At 34.7% G+C, this 22,897-nt stretch overlaps 1 protein-coding gene across 2 annotated transcripts in view; it reads left to right on the top strand.

Moving 5' to 3' along the window:
* Nucleotides 1–21,320, top strand: part of LOC143243665 (leucine-rich repeat-containing protein 14-like) — a 32,453-nt gene extending 11,133 nt beyond the window's left edge. The window contains exons 4-7 of one of the 2 annotated variants that reach the window (XR_013024701.1): nucleotides 406–581; nucleotides 17,491–17,924; nucleotides 20,693–20,859; nucleotides 21,074–21,319. Coding sequence is in view for 1 of the 2 variants with exons in the window: in XM_076487294.1 (XP_076343409.1) it covers nucleotides 406–581; nucleotides 17,491–17,924; nucleotides 20,693–20,789 (707 nt within the window). In the remaining variant the exon portion in view is untranslated. Of the gene's footprint in view, nucleotides 1–405; nucleotides 582–17,490; nucleotides 17,925–20,692 lie in introns of both variants that reach the window. The other variant, XM_076487294.1, reaches the window with a different exon arrangement.
* Nucleotides 21,321–22,897: the final 1,577 nt, after the last annotated feature.

Raw genomic sequence — 22,897 nt, forward strand, 5'->3', positions numbered from 1 at the left:
TTTACAACTTGTATTACTGTAATTTTTGTCTTACTTCTGTAGACTAGATGTACAAATTGGGTTTAACACTATTTAAATTTATAATTCAAAGAGTAAACTTTTTGGTTTACCTAGATTCAATTTTACAAATTTTAATAATTTACACCAGTTGTTTGGCACAGATGCTTTGCACCATAAAACTCAAACAACCATCCAATCAACCTTTCTAAGAGTTATTTGGTTTGTTCTATATACTAGTGTTATTTGAGTCATTTCTTTAGAAGTTTTAAAGTGTTTATGGTCATATTTGTTGGAAAAAGTTGGTGATTTTTTATAAATATGCAAGTTAGGTAATAAAAGATCTTTATTACATGGATGACAATTATTTTTCTGTATTAAATGTTAATTTTTGAAATTTTTTTTCAGTTATTCTTTCTTTTGATGCTGTTGTTAGAGGATCAGAAACATGTGACTTACTATGTAAGGCTCTGAGCATTAGTAAGAACTCACATTCACCACTGAAATTACAAATTAACCAACTGGATGTGTCAAATGTAAGAGATAAAGAGCTTGAGGCTTTACTAAAGCATGTTGATCATGAGGTATGTATTATTGTGAAAACAACTTTTCAAGGCTGTGTGCTACTTATTAATCTTGTTGTATTTTATACCACGAGAGTGTCTTGGGAAAACTCTTAAGGTTGTTTATAGGCTCTTAATACTGTAAATGAAAACTTGGTCCATTTTTAAGAACAGCAAAGGTCCCACATGTTGATACGAGTCAAAAATCAGAATTGCATTACAGTTATGAAAATTTAAAATGTGTTTCGTAAAGTCATTGATTGTGTATCGCGCATTTCCTCAGGGATAGTCAAATATTTAAATAATATTTATCGAACAACTTCTTGGCAATTATATTGCTTAACATTATCAAGGTAATCATAATAATATATAAATGAAAAGGAGTCAAGATAGAGGATTTTAAATGAAGCAGGGATAAAAAAATTTTATTACATGTATTAAATGTTATGAATCTTATAAGAACATAATAAACAAGGTTTAACAAAACAATAATTTGGTTTAACTGCAGTTTAATTGTACACTTTGTGTTCCTTTTTCAGCACTATACACTATTAGTATTTTCATGTAAGCATGGATTACTGATACCTACATATATTTTGAAGAGCTTACTGCTTATTTTGATGATAATAAAGGTGTGGATTTACTGTGTCTGGATTTTCAGAAGACTTCTGACACGATAACACACAAAAGACTTTGTAAACAAAATTATCTCTAAGTGTGGGAATTAATTTGGCTCGTTGGATCAAAGAATGGCTAGGTGGAACAAAACAGAGTTGTAAATGGAGTTTAGTGAAACTGGATTAACATCACAAGTGAGATACCTCAGTAGTGGGAACTTTGCCTTTTTTTATTCATATCAAGGACATGGATAAAGGAATGGTCAAGAAAGTACTTAAGTTTGCTAATGAAAGGAGTCCTGGGTCTTCTTCCTGTGAGAAGAGTGCTATTATTTACAAAGGGGTGTAGGCTAATGCTGTTCAAGCTGTTAACAAGTGTTCAAATACTTGCAAAACTGTAAAATATTTGCTGCACTTTAATTTGTGATGATATTATAAGAGTGACAGTCAGTTCCTTTACGTGAATGGTAGGATGCTGCTGGCAAGCTACCTTTCCTTTGCCTAGTATATGAAGATTATGAATGGTGGCAGGTAGCCATAATTGTGGCTACAAACATAAATGAACAAAAGGATTAAGAGCAGTTGGTGTGTTAGACAAATTACTGACAGATGGCTTTCAGTCATAATAAGTGCAAGGTAATGCATGTTGTTTATAATAATTGAAATTATAATTATGATGAGAATAGCCATGACTGTTTTGTTTGATTAGTCTCTTAAGCTATCCAAGTAGTGTGCTGTTTCTAATAGTAGAATAAATAGGATTGTGGGTTCTATTTACTTAAAAAATTGAATATAAATAAATAGGTTATGATTTCAGTTCATAGATAAGGTTTCATTAAGAGTATTTTGATCAGTCTTGGGCTCCTTACCTTACGAAGGACATTCAATTATTGGAATGGGGTAAAAACTTAAGGTCTAATAGAATACCTGGGAAAGAAAGGTTAAGATTTCTGAAATTTTCTCTTTTTGAAAAAAAAGAATTAGAGGGAATCCGAGATGTTCAAGATTATTACAGAAACTGATTGTATTGAAGCTTTATCTTTTCTTTTGTAATGGTAAAAATAATAGCACAAGGAGACACAAAATATACATTTTAGCAGAACAGGTGTTATCTACAGTTACACTTTTATTTTTCTAACAAGATGTTTGACCATTAGCATAAGTTGCCTCCATACAAGAGATAGTTTAGAACTTACTTTGGAAAGATACTATAGAACTTCTGGAATCTTTTCAGGCAGGGTTTTACTCCCATCTGTTCATTGTACCCAAAAACTAGCTGCATTTAAAAGAAATAATTTTTGACATACTTTATGCTTGATTTTTTAGTTGGGAAACAGTTTTAACTACCAATAATTTAAAGTCTCATTACTTCTTGACCTCAGTTAACCTATGTTTGATAAATTAAAACATTTTAAATTTTTGAAAGTTTGGTTCAGGATAGGTTATTTTGAATGATCAAGAAACAAAGAGGAGAGAGAATTTGTTAAAAAAAAATTCACAGTTAACAGTTTTAGAATGTAGAGAAAGAAAGCACTTAATATGAGCCCTCTCTTTATGTGCAACTAAAACTTGCACAAGACAGACCTCTAATCAGAAATTTTGATCTGGCTGAGATGATGAAAGTGATACATTTTTGAGCTGTATTATTGAGCTTTTTATTGTTTCATTACTTACCAAGGATCATTGTTTCTTGTCATGTTGTTAAATGTAGATGAATCATGTACAGTCTCATATATGTGTATACAGTGTAGATTGAATCAAACAAAGCAGAATTTTGTAATTAAAGATTATACTATACACAAATATGAAATTTTCAACACAGAGATTGAGTCACACATAGACATAGAGCTTGTATCATATAGACTGAACTCTACGTATTTTAAATCTTTATGTACAATCTCAATTATATGAAAAGATAGAACTTGACATAAAAACCAAATCCTACTTGCAGGGAACTGGATTAATGTAAACTTAATTGGAACTTTATATGTACATATGAATCATAACGTTATCTTCCTGACTCGCTAGAGGCCTAAGTTGAGTCCACTTCTCTGAATATTTCATTATGATTGTTAGCTTCCCATTTATCCCAATTATCTTCTACTGTTTCCATGTCTTGCCCCTCTGTCCAACTTTTTGCTAGTCCCTGCTTCTCATTCTTCATTCTTTCACAATCAAGTTGTTACTTATAGGCATTTTGGTTTTAGAAAATTAGTCTTAGTGACTGCCTCAGAGTTGGGGTCAGTGATGGCCAAACTTTCCTATTTTCACCATATGTTAATACAATTTGCAATGGATCCATGGACCCTTCAGTTTTTTTCAGAAGGTCTGTCCTTTCATTTCCATTCCTCTCTCCCATTGCAGATTAGCCAACTATTATGATTTGAGTGTAATCATTATGATTTTGATGTATACATTACGACTATACACTCATACGTACAAATATTACGACTTGTTGCAACTCCCAAATTATTATATACTATATAGGCCTATACAATAAAGTGATAAATTGTTCCCCCAGGGCTTGAAAGGGGTGAAAAGAATATTTCTAGTGAGATACAAATAAATTTTGATAATAAATAAATAAAAGGCATAGTCCAAATGGCTACTTGCGATAATCATGTTTGTACTTGAAATAATAAAAACTATTTGTATTTCCGACGTCTACCAATAGTTTGAGTGAGGTGCTTCTCCATACTGGCTACGTGGGGGAATCCATAGTTACGTTATAACCGCTTGTCAGCCAATCTGCGCTTGCGTAGATGGGTATTTCTCGTTTTCTGAGCGGCATAAAAACACCAGTGTGATCATTCACCAGATTGTCTTGTTTCTGGCAAATCTTAAAGGACTAAAACTGTGAATCAAAAATTTAGGAAAGAGTATAGTGCAAAATATCCGGTCATTGCATCAAAAGTCAGTGACAGTCATGCGTTTTGTACAGTTTGTCACATTGATTTTTCTGTGGTGCATGGCGGGATAAACTATTGTTCCAGACATACAAAATCAGCATCTCACCAACAAAAGGCTGAGGTGAAGACAAAAAACAATGCAGATAATGACATTTATGAGTAAGAATTCAGAATATGAACCCATAAATGCAGAAGTGATGTTCACGTAATTCGTCATTGCTCATAATTTACCCCTAGCTATAGCAGTAATAAATAATAATAGTTATAATAATAATAATATAATAATAAACAGCTTAGAGACATTGGTCAGGCCTAGTAGCTGCAAATGATAAAGGGCTCTGTCTACAATCATTACGCTCAGTCATTTGAAATAGTTGGCATCTCTGCTATTGTCTCCCTATCCAGTTGTCTTCTCTTGCCAAGGGATCCTGTCTCTTGCATCTACAAGAGGGAGTTTAGGACTTACTCTGGAAAGAGACAATAGAACTTCTGGAACCTTTTCAGGCAGGGTTTTACTCCCATCTTTTTATTGTACCCTAAAAGACGGAAGTTTAGCAGGTGGTTATAGTTTTATTTACCCTGAATCATTTCCTCATTGTATCAATACTCATGATGGAGTTTTACTTCATCTTTCAGTGGGGTTTCATTCTCAGGTTGTGGATGATGAATATCAGTGTGTCTGATGCCTATCTACACATTTCCATCTCCCAAGTATCCCAGGGTTTCCTTAATTTTGTTTATCAGGGATATGTTTATTAGTTTCAAGCTCTATTATTTGGCTTGGTCTTGGATTCTTTTGCCTTTTACCGAGTAGTCAGGTAATTTCCTCAACTCCCTCGGTGTGGATTCCCTTATGTGATGAGGGACCTCCCAGGAAGGTACTGTTTTTCAGTTTACCTCCTCTGGGATCTAAACATCCACCCACATGTTTGGTGTGCATGACAACCCATGAAGGGGAGGAGAGGATCCTGGTGGTTGAGGTATCCAACCGTAACACACTTCTTTGGCATTGAATTCCTGTAGACGAGCAGCCGTGGGGTGTGGCACTCTTTGGATCAGTCGGCTGGTTCGCTATGGCTAGGATCAACAAAGTACCAGTGTTGGATGTTCTCAATTGGTGTTTGGGTATAGTGCTCATGAAACCCTGGCATTGCTGCAGTGTCCTTGTTTGACTTTATAGTGCATCCCCTCATAGGGCTCCATGGTAGGTAGGGTCAGTAGGCACCAAAATTTCCTTTTTTTATTATGGATCCTCCAAATAAAAACTTTTGTGAAAAAACAGTCCATAGGTAAACAACCACGACTTGAAGATTCTGAGCAGCAATCTTCAACATCTCTAACACCTGTTGTACCTGTTGTCTCTTTCAGACAAACCTCTAGGGCAAATGTCTCCCTTTTTCATTCAGAAGGGACTAGAGGGACTTTCTGGCTTTCCAAAATCAGTAAAGAAGCTTCGATCTGGTGACATATTGGTGGAAACATCTCATTACAGTGAACTCCTTTTGCATTCCAAGACAATTGAGGATATACCTACTGAGGTTACACCTCATGCTACTTTGAATTCATGAGTTATTGTTGTTGAGTTGTCAAAGAGTGTATGATGGAAGCAGCAAATATGCCGTGTCCTGAAAAAGCCAATTTCTATGAAAGTATCAGCCTTTCTGCAACTTCAGTTGTATGGAGAACAAACGAATGTGGAGAAAACATTGCATTACAGATACACCAAAAAGCTAGAAACTTCCTATGGTATTCTCTGGCACTGGATGAGTCTATTGATCTCTCGAGTACATCGCAACTTCTCGTGTTCATTCGTGGAGTTAATTTGGACTTTCACATCATGGAAGAGTTGGCATCAGTTTGCAGTATGCACAGAAGAACAACTGGAGAAGACATTTTCATGGAAGTCCATAAAACTTTGCAAGACTATAACCTTTAGTGGAATCAGTTTAGAGGTGTAACAGATGATGGAGAAAAAAACACGGCTAGAGTAAAGAAGGGTCTGGTGGGGCTGATCAGGAAACAGTTGGAAGATCTTCAACTTCCAAGCACTCTGTTCCTACACTGCAGAAATGACTGGTTTCAGTACGCAAGAAATATCCAAGTCTTTTCCACAGAGTGCTTGCTGAGCCACGGTAAAGTCTTGTCTCATTTTTATAAGCTGAGAAGAGAAATAGATATATTTCTTATCGAGAAATATAGAGCCGATCCACTTGTCGGATCCAACCTGGTTGTCATATTTGGTTGACATCACATCCCACATGAATGAATTGAACTTTAAACTTCAGGGGAAGAATAACCTTGTTTGTGATCTCTATAGAATCATTAAAGGATTTCAGAGAAAGCTGTCATTGTTTGAAACACATTGAAAATGAGATAACCAGTGTTATTGGTGATGGTGATTTTTTAATCCCATTAAAAAAGGTCTAATGTATAAATTAAAAAACTTAAATGGCACTAAAAAGATTAATGGCTTTTAAAAAAACTAAAAACATTCCCAAAGTGGACAGTGTCACCATCACCAATAACACTGTCTAATGTTATGGACAAACCTTGTGACACTCTCCACCTTGGGAATGTTTTTAGTTTTTTTAAAAGCCATTAATCTTTTTAGTGCCATTTAAGTTTTTTAATTTATACATTAGACCTTTTTAATGGGATTCCCTTTTAAGAATTCCAGTCCATCTAGTTTAATTTGAAATTAGAAAATGGCCATGACATCAAAATACTCCAAACCAAGACTGGAAGGGCCAACTTCAGGTGACTAACGCTGCTGTTTGAACTACCTGTTAGTCATCCTGGTGAGTTATTATTAAAATTCTGCTACAAGTCTCTAAAACTTTTATTACTTTACTCTTTGAAAATGGCCATAACATCAAATAACTTGGAACCAGGACTGGAAAGGCAAACTGGAAAGGTGACTGGTGTTGGGTTTTGTACTTACCTGTCAGTCTTCCTGGAGAGTTATGATAATTACAATTATGCTACAGAAAGTCATTTGCAACTTGTATTACTGTAGTTTTTTCTCTTAACATTGTAGACTAGATGTAAACGTTGGTTTTATGTTATTTATGTTTTTTTTAAACTTTATTTTGTTTTACCTTAAATTGATTTTGTGGATTTTACTGAATTTTATCTTTTTATCGGATGTTTGGAGCAGATAGTGTAGCTGCTTTGTGCCATAAAACTCCAAAGCAACCAACCAACCATTTTCTCAACTGCTTCATGCTAGAAGTCTTCATTTCTATCATTACATAGACAACTTGTTACTTTTAGCTTCTTCTCAGGTCAAAACTGCTATTCATGCTTGATTTTTTCAGAGACTGCCAGATTTGGCTGAACTATCATGGTGGAGGTCTTTTCTCACACCCACACAATATCTGATATATCTGAGTGTGTTTTTTTCAATTCCCTCATTAGTCAGGCCCACTATTCTCACCTTCCTTTAGAGGATATTGATGATCTTGTTTGCAGTCCTTTTGGCCTCACCCTCTCCTGTTGAACACACAATCCTGCCTCTTTTGGGGATGTGAGATTTTATTGAAGTCCTCATTTTTCTTAGTCATGCTTACACATGTCACCTTCAGTGGGTGTTACTCAACCAATGTAGCCTCATTTGGGATCCATTAGATGCTCCTATTACCCTGAATCTTCCCCTACAGGCTGCCTATCAGAGTTCCTTTCCCACTTCCTTGGCGAGATCATCATCTTTTTACAGATGCTTCGTTTTGGCTTGGAGTGCGAACTCAACATGTGGTGGATTTTGTGTCACTGGACACTGGCTATATCATCCCTGCCTATTAACATCTTGGAGTTGCTTGTAGTCCACTCTGACATTTCTATGGTAGTATCTTAAATCACCATGCAAGTTAATACTCTGTCACGAGATATTTGTTTCCACATGTTGAAACTCCTCTACTAGACCCACAATCATCATATCAGATTCTTAGCATGTTATATTCTGGGAGCCCTGAATCTAATCATAGACTGATTATCTTATCTTCAAAAGAATCTCCCAAGGAAGTGGTTTTTTAGAACAAGAGGTGTTTCAGGAGTTGTGTGTTCTCAATTGAGTATTCTGGATGTGGATGCTTTTACCATACACCTCAATGCACAACTTCCCCATTTTTGGTCTCCATTTCCACATCCATTAGCAGAAACTGCAGATGCTTTTTCCCAGGGTCCTTTTCTTGATTCATACCACTCCATGTCATGTAATTCTGGTGGCTATATTTTGGCTTTCTCAGTTGTGGTTTCCATTTCTGAACAGACTTTCTATGTCACCTCCACTTCTTTTGCCATTGTCTCCCATGCTCCTCTGTCACCCTCAAATAAAGTGTGTGTCATCTGTTCATTACCACCCTCCAGCTTTGTGCATGGTTGGTGTACAGTTCCTTGTGATTAATGAGTGCAAATATGGAGAGGACTCTGGTTATAAAAGAGGTTATCTTGTGCTCCTCTTGGTGGAGTTTTGCTGCATAATCACTTACATGTGAATATGCAGAAGTGAGAGGTGAAAGACTAGTGGTGAGAATTTAAAATTTGTGCCAATAGAGGATAGTACTAATCGATAAAAGCAGTTTTGGGAGTTGAGATGACTATCTATTGTAGGGGTTCCCAACCTTTTGGCACTCGCGACCCATTACCTAAAAGTTTGAAACCCATGTGACCCCCTATGTAGGGCTTACTATCAGCAGCTTAATTTTTCTTTTATTTTCTGTGAAGGAGAGGGAAAGAAACATCTAAAAAAAATATTTAAAAATTCTGTAATTATTTATTAGCAAATTAAATCACATTGGTCCAACCTGAATTCACAAAAAGAACATATATTTCTTAAAATAATATTAACATAGGTTTGAACAGCTATCCAACCCAGCTAGTGAGATGCCTGATGTTGCATTTCAGCAACAAGCTTTGAAATTCGTGGCCGAGCGTTTGTTAGAGCCAGTCTCATGTCATCTCCAACATCCAATCTGTTCCTATTCTTTGTTTTTATATTGACAAGAGTGGAAAATCCTGCCTCACACAAGTAGGTAGAAGCAAATGGAACAAGGACACGTAAAGCTATCATGCTGACTTTGGGTATGACTTATACACAGTGCACCAGAACTGAGTCACGGATTTCACCTTGAAGAGATCACGAGCTGAAGAGTCATTCCTTAGATCCAGAAATTCATTTTGGATATCGTCTGGGATGCTGGATAGATCAAGTTCAGTACAAAATGGGTTCCTTACCAGGGCCTCCTGTTCCTGTGATAGCTCAGGAAGTAACGCTCGACTTCCTTTTCTAGAGACTGAAGATGTTTGGTAATCTCATCCTTGAGGAACTGATCCAGTTGTATCTGAGACTCATCCGTCACTCCACAAAGTTTTCAAACATAGCGATGTTTCCAAGATTGTTTTTCTGACGCCAGTTCTGCAGTTTGGAAACAAAGGCCTGAAGACTATCTTGAAAAAAGGAGAACATGTGTTTCCCTTCCTTGAAGCTTCAAATTGAGCTTGTTCAGCTGGTCAAAATGTCGGCTAGATGCATAACCCTTTTATTCCATGCTTCATCTTGAAGTGAGCTACAAGATCTTTCCTTTCTTGAGTCTCCAGGAATAGCTTTATTTCATCTTTCATTTCAAAGACACGATTAATAACGTTTCCTTTCGACAACCAACGTACTGCTATGTAGAAGAGAAGGACTTCGTGGTCAGCATTCATATCTTTGCATAGTTCTTTGAATAGGCGGCGTTGAGTGCTTGAGTCTTCACATAATTTACAATTTTTATTACAGATTCAAGCACTTCCTGCAGAGAGGCAGGGAGAGTCTTACTGGCGAGAGCATATCGGTGAATCATGCAGTGGATGCCCTTTGCTTGAGGTGCTAGCTTCTTCACTCTCGACTGGAATCCTGATTTCGATCCCAGCATAGCGGTGCCCCATCCGTACAAACCCCACACACGTTTTCCCATTGAAGATCTTTGTCTTGAAAAAAGTTAACTTTTTCCATGACATCATCAGCTTTTGTTGTGGTTTCAAGTGCACTGCAGAATAAGAATTTGTCTTTGATGTCACCTGTATCTCACGAAGACAAGCAACTGAGAACATGAACTTACATCTATTGACTCGTTGAGCTGAAAGGAGAACAAAGGGGAACCCTTGATTTCAGTCAAAACCCATTCCTTCACATCCATAGACATTTTAGAAATGAGCCTCTGTATAGTATTATTTGACAGGGATACTTGCTGCATCTTCTTTGCACTGGCTTCTCCAAGAATAAGATTTACTGCTTTCATCATGCAGGGTTTAGAAGTGTTTCTCCACTTGTGTGAGGCATTTTTTGTTTAGCAATTTCGAATGCAATATCATATGAAGCTTCCACTACGACTGCACTCTGCTGCTGAAACGACCCACTTCTATCGATTCTTTGGCTTTTAAGACACTGTTCATGCAGTTTGAAGAAATTCAAACCCTTCTTTGCATGTTCTGGATGTTTCGTCTTGAGATGACAATTGAGTTTTGATGGTTTCATTGACTCTGCACTCAGGACAGCATGGCACAAAACACACTGTGGTTTCTCGATGCCGTCGTTGGCGAGCACAGTGGTGAAGCCAATGTTGAGGTAGCATTCTGAGTATCTGTGCTGTTTAGCCATGGACACAACTCACCTCTACTGCTTACTTATCTCCTTGTTAAAATAAAATAAAAATGTTGAATAATGAATGCTTTGGCAACTGTAGATCTTACACTGACTACTTGTGGGGGGTGCAGGTAGAGTAATGATGGGGTAAGTATTGGGAGGGAAGGGGCGTGGCCAGTCTCGTGATTTGTCATCCACCAATCAGCAACGGACATGTGACTCGCGTGTCGACAGCGAGCACACACACACTTAATCACAGCTAAACAAACACACAAGCATACGTACATGCGCATGCACTCACATACTTGCTACTCACTAGTACACACAAACATACAGTTGCAGACACATACACATTCACACAGGCACATTCACTCACAGGCATGCATACATACACCCATAATATCACCTAATGACATTGAACTAACGTAGCACACGTTTTGCTTTGCAACGAAACAAAACAAATGTAAGAGCATGAAAATGTAATTGATGAAATAAAATTAATGTTTTCCCAAGCTACTTCTAACAAGGCTTCGCGACTCCCCTGCCAAGGTTGGGAACCCCTGATCTATTGGAAATACATTTTCAGTTTAAGAAAATGTTAACTTTTATATTTGCCTGCTTGTAATTATGCATATAATTAGTGGTTCTAATTAGCTTGGAACTGTAGAAGCATATTATTGAAGTCATAAGAAACTGAAGTGGAGAATTTGGAGCATAGACTCATCACATGACATAGAAAATGAAAACTGTGAATTTTTAAACATTTCCTTTTGAAATTAAAAAAGTAAAATTAAATAATATGAAAATTTGGATTATAAATTACAGTTTGATGCTCAATTTACATACATTGTTTAAAAAGTGTTTAATTAATGGCGTAAAAGTTGTGGCATGTGTGGGAGGACCACTGCTATACTAAATAACACAGGATACTGTATAAATGTTAACCAAACCATAAATGTAGAAATTTGCTATGAATAAACTAAATCATACACGTAAACATAAAAATTACACCATGCAGATTGAACTATACATACTTAGCTTGTCTTAACTTTGTTCGTGTTTGTTGACTTGCATTCAAAATTTTATTGAACTACTATTTTATGAATTTATGTCAGTAAGTTTGGTATAAAACTGTACTTTATAATTTAAACTTTAGTATTACATATAAGTTAATTTCTTCATTTAAAAGAACACATCTAAATTTAGATTTTAGTGGTATGTTGAATGCAACACTTTAAAATTAAATGTCTCTGATGTTAAAATACCAACTCTATACTTTTGTACAAATTAAAATTACTATTATTGACAAGATAGAATATAAAATAAGAACTTTGCATCTTTTTATTTTGCCTATGTAATGAATCAAACAAAGTGTTCCTTTTCAACTCTTTCGGTTTTTTGAAATGGTCCATTTTATACTCTGACTGCAGTAGATGATATTAATAATCAATTAACAGTTAGAATGTCCCCTAGTGGCTGTCTCAAATATTTTAATCTGTGAAAAGGCTACCATGTTCTTTTGATTCAAGTTTTCAAGGATGTAGATTATGTCGTTAGTCTACTTGAAGTTGCATATTTTATAAAATATAACTACATCTTAGTTACTAAGCTTAATAAATTATAGTGGAATTCTATAGTATTAGTGTACTTATTTGTGATTTTTTGGTTATTCAACTGTATATATAAAACCTTAAAAAAACAATTGGTATTCTCCATGTGTGAAAATTTAAAAGGCTTACCAACCTATGTCCAGCAACAACAAAGTACAAAGATCATGGTGAGAAGAGAATTGTTTGCTTTACTTTTTGAGTTATTGTTCTATGTTTTAAGAAAAGTAAGTTTAATAATTCTAAGTAGTAATAGTCAATATGCATATATATAGGTATAATGTATAATAATTGAAATGTGACAATATATTACAAAATACTAATCCACTAACACACAACCGAGACAGGGAAGTCTAAAGGTCAGTTTATATTACTGGATATGTAACATGAGTGCAGGTGCACTGTGTCAATGCAAGTTATGTAATGTTAGCTAAGCAATTCTGGAAGGTCAATATAATAAAAAATATATTTTATAAATATACTTGTGAAGATGCAGTGCCATTATCAAAAGTTACATTGCAAATGTGTAGATAAACTCGTATGTTATACTGAGCCCATAGTGAAAGAGACAAATCTAAACTGTATCATACAAACTCGAAACATCATTGATGTCGAGAAACCCACTTGTTGAGAAATTTATATGCAAAAAAGGGCTCGTTTGGGTTGAGAAAATATTTTACATAGAAGAGCGAACAATGTTTCGACCTTCTTCGGTCATCGTCAGGTTCACAAAGAAAGAGGTAACTGACCGAAAGCTCACCACATGTTTGAAAGGGGTTGTGTAACTGTGTGTCGAAATGTAGAGGGCGGTATTAGATGTTTGAATATATAATTTTATTTATTTTATTATATTAATATAGGTATAAGGGTGTTCCTTTATATTGGTTTATTTTGGGCTTGAGTTGTATAAGTAAGGCTTCTTTAATTTTGCGTTTGTTTATGTTTGTTTCTTTATTTAGTATTTGAGTGTTTTCTATGGTTATGTTGTGTTTATTTGACTTGCAGTGTTCGAAACCGTGTGAAGGTGACTTTTTATGTTCTTTGAATCTGGTTTCAATTTTTCTACTTGTTTCTCCAATATAGAAGTCGTGGCAGTTATCACATTGTATTTTATAAAAAATGTTGGTGTGGTGTTTGTAAGTGTAGTTTTTACATAGTATAGACCTCAGTTTTGTGCCTGGTTTTTGAATACATTTGGTATTAACTGGAATGTCATATTTTGTTACTAATTTTTGCCAAATGTTGGTTATTTCATGTATTTACCATGAATAACATCCTATCAGACACGAACAAATTTAAACCAATACACACAAATCCAACAAAGACACACGAGACGCCAACTGAACAAATTACTACTACAAATGAAAAAAGCCAACACAATTTCACAAACACTTTATTCCTACCTACGTAAAACCGACTCACGCACACCGCAAATATACGGCATCCCCAAACCTCATAAACCAGATTGTCCATTACGACCAATAATGTCCACATATGAATCGTTTAATTACAATCTTGGTAAATACATAGCTTGGGCATTCTCCAAATATGTAACATCAGCCAGCTCATTCATCAAAGACTCTTTTAATTTCAAGTCTAATCTAAATCAACTTAATCATAAAGCCTTAATGGCCAGTTTCGATGTTATATCCCTCTTTACAGAAGTTCCAACCACTGAAGCCTGCAAGATAGCCTTAGAACTCTATATCCGAGACCCTAACCCAACTATAGAAATTCCCAGTAACCAGTTAGCAACCCTCATAGAATTCACCACGATAAAGACAAACGTCATGTTCAACAACCAAAACTATATACAAACAAATGGCCTAAGCATGGGCAACCCAGTATCACCAGTTCTAGCCAATATTTTTATGACACAAGTTGAAACACAAGCAATTAACACAGCATTACATCCACCACTATACTGGTACAGATATGTAAATGACACGGTTATGGATTCAAATCTACAGAACACACACTTAATTTTTTCAATCACATTAACTCTATACATCCCAACATTAACTTCACATGTGAACAGGAAGAAAGCAATCAAATATCATTTCTTAACCTGAAAATTACAAGAACTGACACACAATTCAAAACAGAAATCCACCGAAAAATCACCCATACTGGACTATACATTCCTTGGGACTCAGCACATGAAACAAAACAAAAACTCAACATACTAAGAAACCAAATAAACACAGCCATAAAACTATGCTCACCAGATAAAATTAACGATGAATTAGACAAAATAAAACAATACTTCATCAACATCAATAAGTTTCCTCCACAAACCGTAGAAAACATTATACGCACACACCTAGACAGAACCAACTGTATCAACCAACTAAAGTAAATACAGCTCACGAATCAAAAAACCACGAAACTATATACTGCTGCATACCATATATTCCTGACATCAGCAGACAAATGACCAACATTTGGCAAAAACTAGTAACAAAATATGACATTCCAGTTAATACCAAATTTATTCAAAAACCAGGCACAAAACTGAGGTCTATACTATGTGAAAACTACACTTACAAACACCACACCTACATTATTTATAAAATACAATGTGATAACTGCCACGACTTCTATATTGGAGAAACAAGTAGAAAAATGGAAACCAGATTCAAAGAACATAAAAAGTCACCTTCACACGTTTTCGAACACTGCAAGTCAAATAAACACAACATAACCATAGAAAACACTCAAATACTAAATAAAGAAACAAACATAAACAAACGCAAAATTAAAGAAGCCTTACTTATACAACTCAAGCCCAAAATAAACCAATATAAAGGAACACCCTTATACCTATATTAATATAATAAAATAAATAAAATTATATATTCAAACATCTAATACCGCCCTCTACATTTCGACACACAGTTACACAACCCCTTTCAAACATGTGGTGAGCTTTCGGTCAGTTACCTCTTTCTTTGTGAACCTGACGATGACCGAAGAAGGTCGACACATTGTTCACTCTTCTATGTAAAATATTTTCTCAACCCAAATGAGCCGTTTTTGCATATAAAAAAAACTCAAAACATGTAAACTGAATTATACTCATGAAATTAACCATGGTGACTGAATTATACACATGAAACTTGCCAAGTAGGCTGAATTATAAATAAAGACTACATAAACTAAACTGTATTTTTAATTCAGTTTATTATTTACGTATTCATAAAACTGATATGTTAAAAGTATGATTGTTGCATTTAAACTCATCTGGTTACTACTGAATACATGTGGATGCACATGCTTACTTGGAAATTTATACAACTTAACCATAAACCATACACAAACCCTGATTTTTAAGAATGAGAGTAAAACAAATTGAATCAATAAATGTGTACATGAAATCTTAGTAGTACAGAAATAAAAATAAAAGCTTTATTAATTAAACAGTATTACCTATAATTAGGATCATGGGTTACAAGTTCTCTTAAGTGTTATGAAAGTACAACTAGTTTGGATAAACCTTTACGTGTTATGGTTAAAACATAAATATAGCTATACCATTGTTAAACACTTGAACTAAAATAATTTTTCTAAGGTTTGATAATTTGAGGTGGTTAGGTTGTTTAGATGGAACTTTTTTTCCAAACCAAAGTAAACTGATGCACACCTAAGACTAGCTGGTTGATGAACTGAGAGTTCATTATCATAAAGGAGAATAACATTGGCATTTCACATGCAAAAACAACTTGCAAGCATAAAGAAAAGTTGTATTGAGGGTGGAGCATACTACTTGTTTTGATAGAACATTAGTCTCGAGAAACTTATATTCCACCATCACTAAAACATGCAACATCTTTGACAGAACAATAGTGTTCAAAACGTATGTTCCTTCATCAATAAAACATACTACATGTTTTCATACAGAATTAGTCTTCAGAAACATTCATGTTCCACCATCAAATATACATGTTTTGATAGAACATTAACCTTCAGAAACATCTATGCTCCACTATGAATAAAAATCTTCCTTACACTTGCAAGTCATTTTCTTGCCTACCTGTTATCATATTTGCATAACGTTCCTCCTTATTCAGTTCACATGTATTATGAGCATTTAATGGTGTTTTGAATGTATTTGCTATCCATGAAATTTGGGAACAAAAGTCTGTAGCAACCAGGGCTCACAAACAAAATTTTTCTATAAGAACAGGTTATTATGTAAATCCATTACCATTGAGTTTCATCCATGACTTTAGGTAGTTTTAATTTGTTTCATGCTACTGCAGTATATTATGTAGTCCTTCAAACAGTATATTCTAAAGATAAATGTATCCATTTCTTTTCAGTACATTCATGATAACGTAAGGAGCCAAGTCTGCAGGATGTGATTATTTTACTGTATTTTATTTTAATACAATTTCACATAAAATGGTATATTTCATCTAGACAGCTAACAGAAGCAGGTACTTGCCTCCCTAGTTTTACATTAATGTACATGCATTGTTATTAACAACTTTCCAATAAACATTTGGTACTCTTGTGATGACAAGTAAAGCTTGATATACTTAGGGTAAGCCATAAAATGAATTTTTAGAGCTTATATATCATACTCTTGAAAATGTAATCTTAGCCTAATTGCCCTTTTTCATGTTAATTTTGTTAACAATTGACCCTTTGCCAAATAGTTGTTCTATTGTTTTTTAAGTAGGCTATATTCTAAACTTTTTGGTGTATTGAAAGTTGTTCATTTGTTAATATTACTTCAGGATTTTGGTTGGATATATTATGGTAAACGTATATTGTTTACCATAATATATAAAGAGCAGAACATGAGTATTTCTCATGCTTAATTAAGGAACAAATTAATTTTCTTGTAGTAATTTGAAACAGTCAATATTTGTGGAAAATCAAATAAAGATAAATCATTTATAGGGCAACAACCATTTTAGGTGTTTGTTAGTATATATGTATATACCTTCAATAAAAAATTGTTTTAAATAGAACTTAAAATGAATGGTATCTGTACATGTTGAAACATGAAATATTTGTGGAAACATAGACAAACTAAAAAAGATACTTGAGGATTAGAATTAGGTGAAGAACAATACTTCAGTAAGGGCTTGAGATACTAAGATTATATTTGATTCCAGTAGGTAATGCATACTATGGCTAATTATCTGACTGTTTGCCATTCTACAGAACCTCACCGGCTTAAGTCTACAATATAACTCTCTGCTACCAAGTGGTATTTCATTTCTGGCTCCTCAGATTAGCATGTTGAAGAATCTGTCAGCTCTGGATCTTTCTTGCAACAATATAAACCTAACAGAAAACCCTGATGTTAGAGATGTAGTTACTGGAATGCTGTCCTCATTGTGTAATCTTAAAAGACTTGATTTCAGCAATAACAGAGTGGGAAATTGTCTGAGAGAGCTTCTATGCACCAAAGACAGGAAGTTTGCATCCAGTAGCAGCAATGGAAGTACAGGTTTTCCTCTGAGCTTGGAGTATCTAAAGCTGTCAGCCTGTAGATTGACACAAAGTGACCTTCTATATATTTCTACCAGTAATCATAGGTTTACTCTCCGAGAACTTGATCTTTGTGAGAATGTGCTCTTCATTTATATGAGCAGGTGTGACTTCCTACTGTATATTGATATTTTATCTTTTTTGTGTAACATGGAGACAACTGTAGTAGGTTTTTATATTATGGTATAAATAATATGACAAAGTAAAGTAAAATAGAGTTTGTTTGATTAAATCACTATTTTATTAATTTGGAAATGTGAACCACTGTGTTATCATATTTTGTGTCTTGTGGGAAAAGTATGGTATGCCCCATGTTGCCATGGGAGTTATCATACTTGAAACTATTTTCATAGAAAATGTAGTCAATAACATTTACTCACTCTAGTCTCTCACAATAATTGCTTAAAGGAGAACTCTAGGATTAAAACAGCAGCAACTTAAAACATTATATGAATTCTGAAACATAAATGCAGCACATCTGAAGTAGTTTGACAGTGTTCCCTAATTAAATATTAATATTTTCCTTCACATAATGGTAGATTGAGTACAACCATACAGAAAAATGCATGCATATAAATGGCTTAAGAAAACATTTCCATGCTATTGCACTTTTATTATGTGTTGCAGAATCCTGTAACTAGAAGCAGTCAAAATCCAAAGAAAGATGTACAAAAATCTACTGAAAATTTTCAAAAATATATTTGCAGAAAATTTTAGAAATCCTACACATGGAACATTTTCTGCATTTTATGTTTGCTGCAAAAAATGTAAATCAAGTATACATTTTGTCAATGAAATGTAAACAGAAATATTGAAGTGGAGTTTGTCCATACATTAAAAACAGTTAAATCTTTAATAAAAGACATTGAATTATTGATGAAAACATGTTTAATTCTTCGGCTGCTGTTCATAATTACAAATATAAACTTGCCACTATAAACTATGTAAGCAATTTATTACCTGAACTCTTGTAGCACACTACCACCCCTTTTTTTGTTTTCTCATTCAGTCACATGCAAATCCTTGTCACAAAAACTGTAGCACAACTGACCAAAGTTCCTTACTTAATGTATATAGTCTTTTTTTTTTTTTTCACTTTATGCTTGCTTTCACGATCAGTTTTCTTTCGCATCTTGCACACAAATCCATTAATCTGTTTTTATTTGAACTGTCTTTTGACATGCACATGGATCAAGCAGGAAAAAGTTGAACTTTATAACAGTGAACTATTTTATCAGTTTTTTGGTTTAAACATATGCATACATAATCTAAAACAGCAGCTTGGGTTATTGTATGTGGAGTAGAAGAAGACATTTTGAAGGTTATTTGTTTTCATTCTTAATGTTTTATTGATCTTGCTTTTTTGTAATTAAACTTAAGAGACGGCTATTAATTGTAGTTAAAAAAGTTCGTAATTTTTCAGGAGCCTAAACATTCTTCAATTTATAGTGGGATTTCTACTGTCTCTACCTTTGACCTTTTTTTATATAGATGTCATTAGTTTATTACCATACACTTAGCTGAGTTCAGCCCTGGATTAACCATTAAGCAAAATCAGCATGTGCTTTGGGCACCAATGGAAGGGGCCACCACAGAGTATTTACCCTAGCTATCATGCCCTTAAATCTTTTACTGCCAAACCCAACTTCGGTCAATATTTTTGTAATTGTCTTTACCACAGTGTTCGACTTTACTTTGAATTGTTAAAAAAAATGTTTTCTTTGGCTCGGTGAGTGAGTGAGTGACTAAAGTTTCAAGAAACTACTAAACTATGTATCTGAAGCAAGAAGTCATTGATTTGCAAAATATTACTGTAAAATGTCATTTAAGACTGGGCACCTTTGTTTTTATCCCCATTTATAAATAGCCAACAAAATTTTGTGAAATACGCCATTTCCAGACCCAAAAAATGGATATCACAATTATATTTTCCTTACTTCTTCTTTGATTCTATCCTGACGTCATATTGCCCTGACTGGGCTCTTTGGTGATACTTTTTATGAGAAGAACGAACAATACGAGACAGGAACACAGAGACAACCACGACAAACTTTTAGGTGTAATTCAACTATTTTGCAACTGTAAATTCAAATCAGTATGTGTTCTAGTACATTTCTGAAAAGCTGTGAAAACAGTTGACTGATCGGGAGCAGTCTAAAGGTCAAATTGTGTAAAACTTCAATATGAATGACAACATGATTCTTAACGTTGCTATGTATACACTATACTACTAGTAGTAGTACAGTACTGTGGCACTGTGGTCATACAAAGATACTGTAAAGAACCAACAAAATCAATTTAGGATTGTCTGAAAAAGTGCATGAATTGAACAAGTTTGTGTGAGCAAGGTTAGTACTTAGTACAAAGCTTAACGTTAGTGGCCTCAGTTACAATGTATTAGCATTAAGCCTAACATTAGTGTTGTTATCTGAGAACCGAAAGTGACAATAATGTTAGGCCTAAATACTGTAACTAGTTTAGTGTAAGTACACTGGAAACGCCACTGTAGCCCTGGAATAATGAAGTGAACTATTCCCAATTTAAGGCTGTTGTTTTGAATTTGCCTTTGCATCCAGGCATGCAGATAAAGTTTCAGAAATATGCCTGTTCTTGATGTATGGTTTGATGGCTCAACTAAAGTCCTCAGGTCAAAACTGAGCTTAGAGTTGAGGTTAAAACTCATTCTTCAGATATTTGGTTAGGATTAAGGTACTCTAGCCTAGGCCTAACCCAGTATTTAGTTGTTCAGTGTGCAGAACAGCTTACAATTGATTATATGTCATGTATGTGTACCAGTACAGAATGATCACTGTGTATATAAGCTACTACAATATGTGTTGTTGATCACAAATTATTTTGGAATACTTTTCAGTTCGCAATGGATTTGCATATTACCATTTACATTGCTTCTTGTATACAGCTACCATAGCAACAACCTTAATCAAACATTTCCAGTGACTGAAAACTAATTCCCCTAATATGGATTGAAGTCAGTCTCGAACGGTTTTCAACCAATCAGAGTGCAGCAAATCAATAAAGGTATTTACGAATTCATGTTTATGTGCTGATGGACCTAGGTCTTAGAATAACTTTCTGACAATCTTTGTTTAAATGTAGACCTAGAGTTTAGTATGTTTGATTGTTTTACCAACATTTTTCTTTATGAATTTCAGTGTTTTTTTCTAATCATTATAACTATATATGATCCATATTCTTTTGTGTTTCTTTTAGTTTTTGTTTCTGTATTTTTCAGGCTGCAAGATGAAACGTGTTCAATTAAGTGGTGCACAAAAGAGAAAACTAGCAAAAAAAGGGCCAGTAAATCCAAAGCCTTTTGTTGATTAAGACTGGGAAGCTGACTAATTTTTTCATTCAACTTGCACAACATGATCTTTTAAATCAGAACTCACCTCTGCCATCAGAAGTCACTTGTACTGCAACTGACTCTAACAAGATTGAAGTTGAACCGAGCTCCACACCTACAAGTACCACTTTCTTCACTTCATGATTAGAACATTGTGACGATGTTGAGATGTTACAAGGCTAGCTCAACTGGCACAAGTCTCACAACTGATCTCACTTTGACTGTAAATTCTCCTGATATCTCTAGTGTTAATGTTGATGCAAGTTGCTCTACAAGATAGTCTGAAGTTGATATTGTTGCTGAAAATGAAAATCTACTGAACTATAGTAAAATGCTTCAGCTTATGAAAGATGAAGAAACTTAAGCAAAAGATCCAGGGTTGTGGTTTGATTTCTCTGCTGATGATGTGGCTTACTGGATTGCTTTTGGACCCACTGACTGTCAGCACCACAATGGGCAAACCACTGTTTGCAAATATTTTTGGGGGGTAAAAGCCAGTGGTGAGCAGTACAAGAGAGAGTGGTTATTGTATTCACCATCAACAAGGTCAGTTTACTGCTTTGTTTATCAACTTTTGCCCCTAAATTTTTTTAGCATTTTGTTGAAAGAGAAGGGTTGAGTGACTGGCAAAATAATATTGTAATTGATCATCATGAAAGAAGCACTACTTGCCGAGACTCTATGCTTACATACTTAATTCGCAGACAAGGTTTAGGCTTGCGATAAGAGTTTGAAAAACAAATTAGAGCGAAATTACTGGGAACATGTCTTGGAGCATGTAATAGCTGTTATTTGTACGTTAGCTTAACATGGCCTGGATTTTCAAGTAACAGATGAAAAATTTGGTTCACTGCAGAATGGGAATTTTTTTAGGGCAACTCATAAGTCAGTTTGAGCAGAGCACATTTCAAAATATGGAAATTCTGGAAATGGAAATCCTTTTTTCTTGTCCGAAACCACTTGTAAGAACTCATTGAAGCAATGGCTCAGAAGATCCACACGTTCATTGTTGATGAAGTAAATTTTTCTGGTTATTTTAGCTTTTCTGTTGACTTGACACCAGATCTATCACATATAGATCAGTTGAGTTTTGTACTTCTATACTTAAAAGGAGGTCAGCCTATTGAATGCTTTTAATCTTTCTGGAACTGAAAAGCCATACTAGTGAGGAAGTGGCAAACCAGGTATTTCAGTACTTACGTGAAGTTTGCAAACTTAATTTTTCAAAATGTAGGAGTTAGTCTTACAATAATGTTGCTAACATGTCTGAGCATTACAAGGGGATGCAGCAAAAGAGTTTAGAAGAAAATAAGTTTGCCATATATGTGCCCTGTGCAGCCTATTCACTAAATCTGGTAGGCTGAAGTGCTGTTGACTGCTGTCGAGTGGCAGTTAACTTTTTCTCTACAATGCATTTGCACTATACATTTTTTTCAGCCTCAATCAGCCAGTGGAAAATTCTTAAAGCTTGTCTTGGAAATGAAAGTGTGTTAAAATCCCTCTGGAACCAGATGGGTGGCACATGCTATGACAACAACAGCAATTTTGAAGTCTTTCTTTAAGATATTGGAAGCTTTAGAATGTCTAGTTGAACTCCAGTCACAAAAGGGAGACACTAGAAGAGAAGCAGATAATATTACAAATGAGATGCAAGAGCTGTAAGCTGTTTTTATGTTGATCTTGTGGGATGAGATTTTGCAAATATTTCATGAA

The sequence above is a fragment of the Tachypleus tridentatus genome, unplaced genomic scaffold (assembly GCF_004210375.1).
Source record: "Tachypleus tridentatus isolate NWPU-2018 unplaced genomic scaffold, ASM421037v1 tig00000478_pilon, whole genome shotgun sequence".
Classification (NCBI taxonomy): Eukaryota; Metazoa; Arthropoda; class Merostomata; order Xiphosura; family Limulidae; genus Tachypleus; species Tachypleus tridentatus.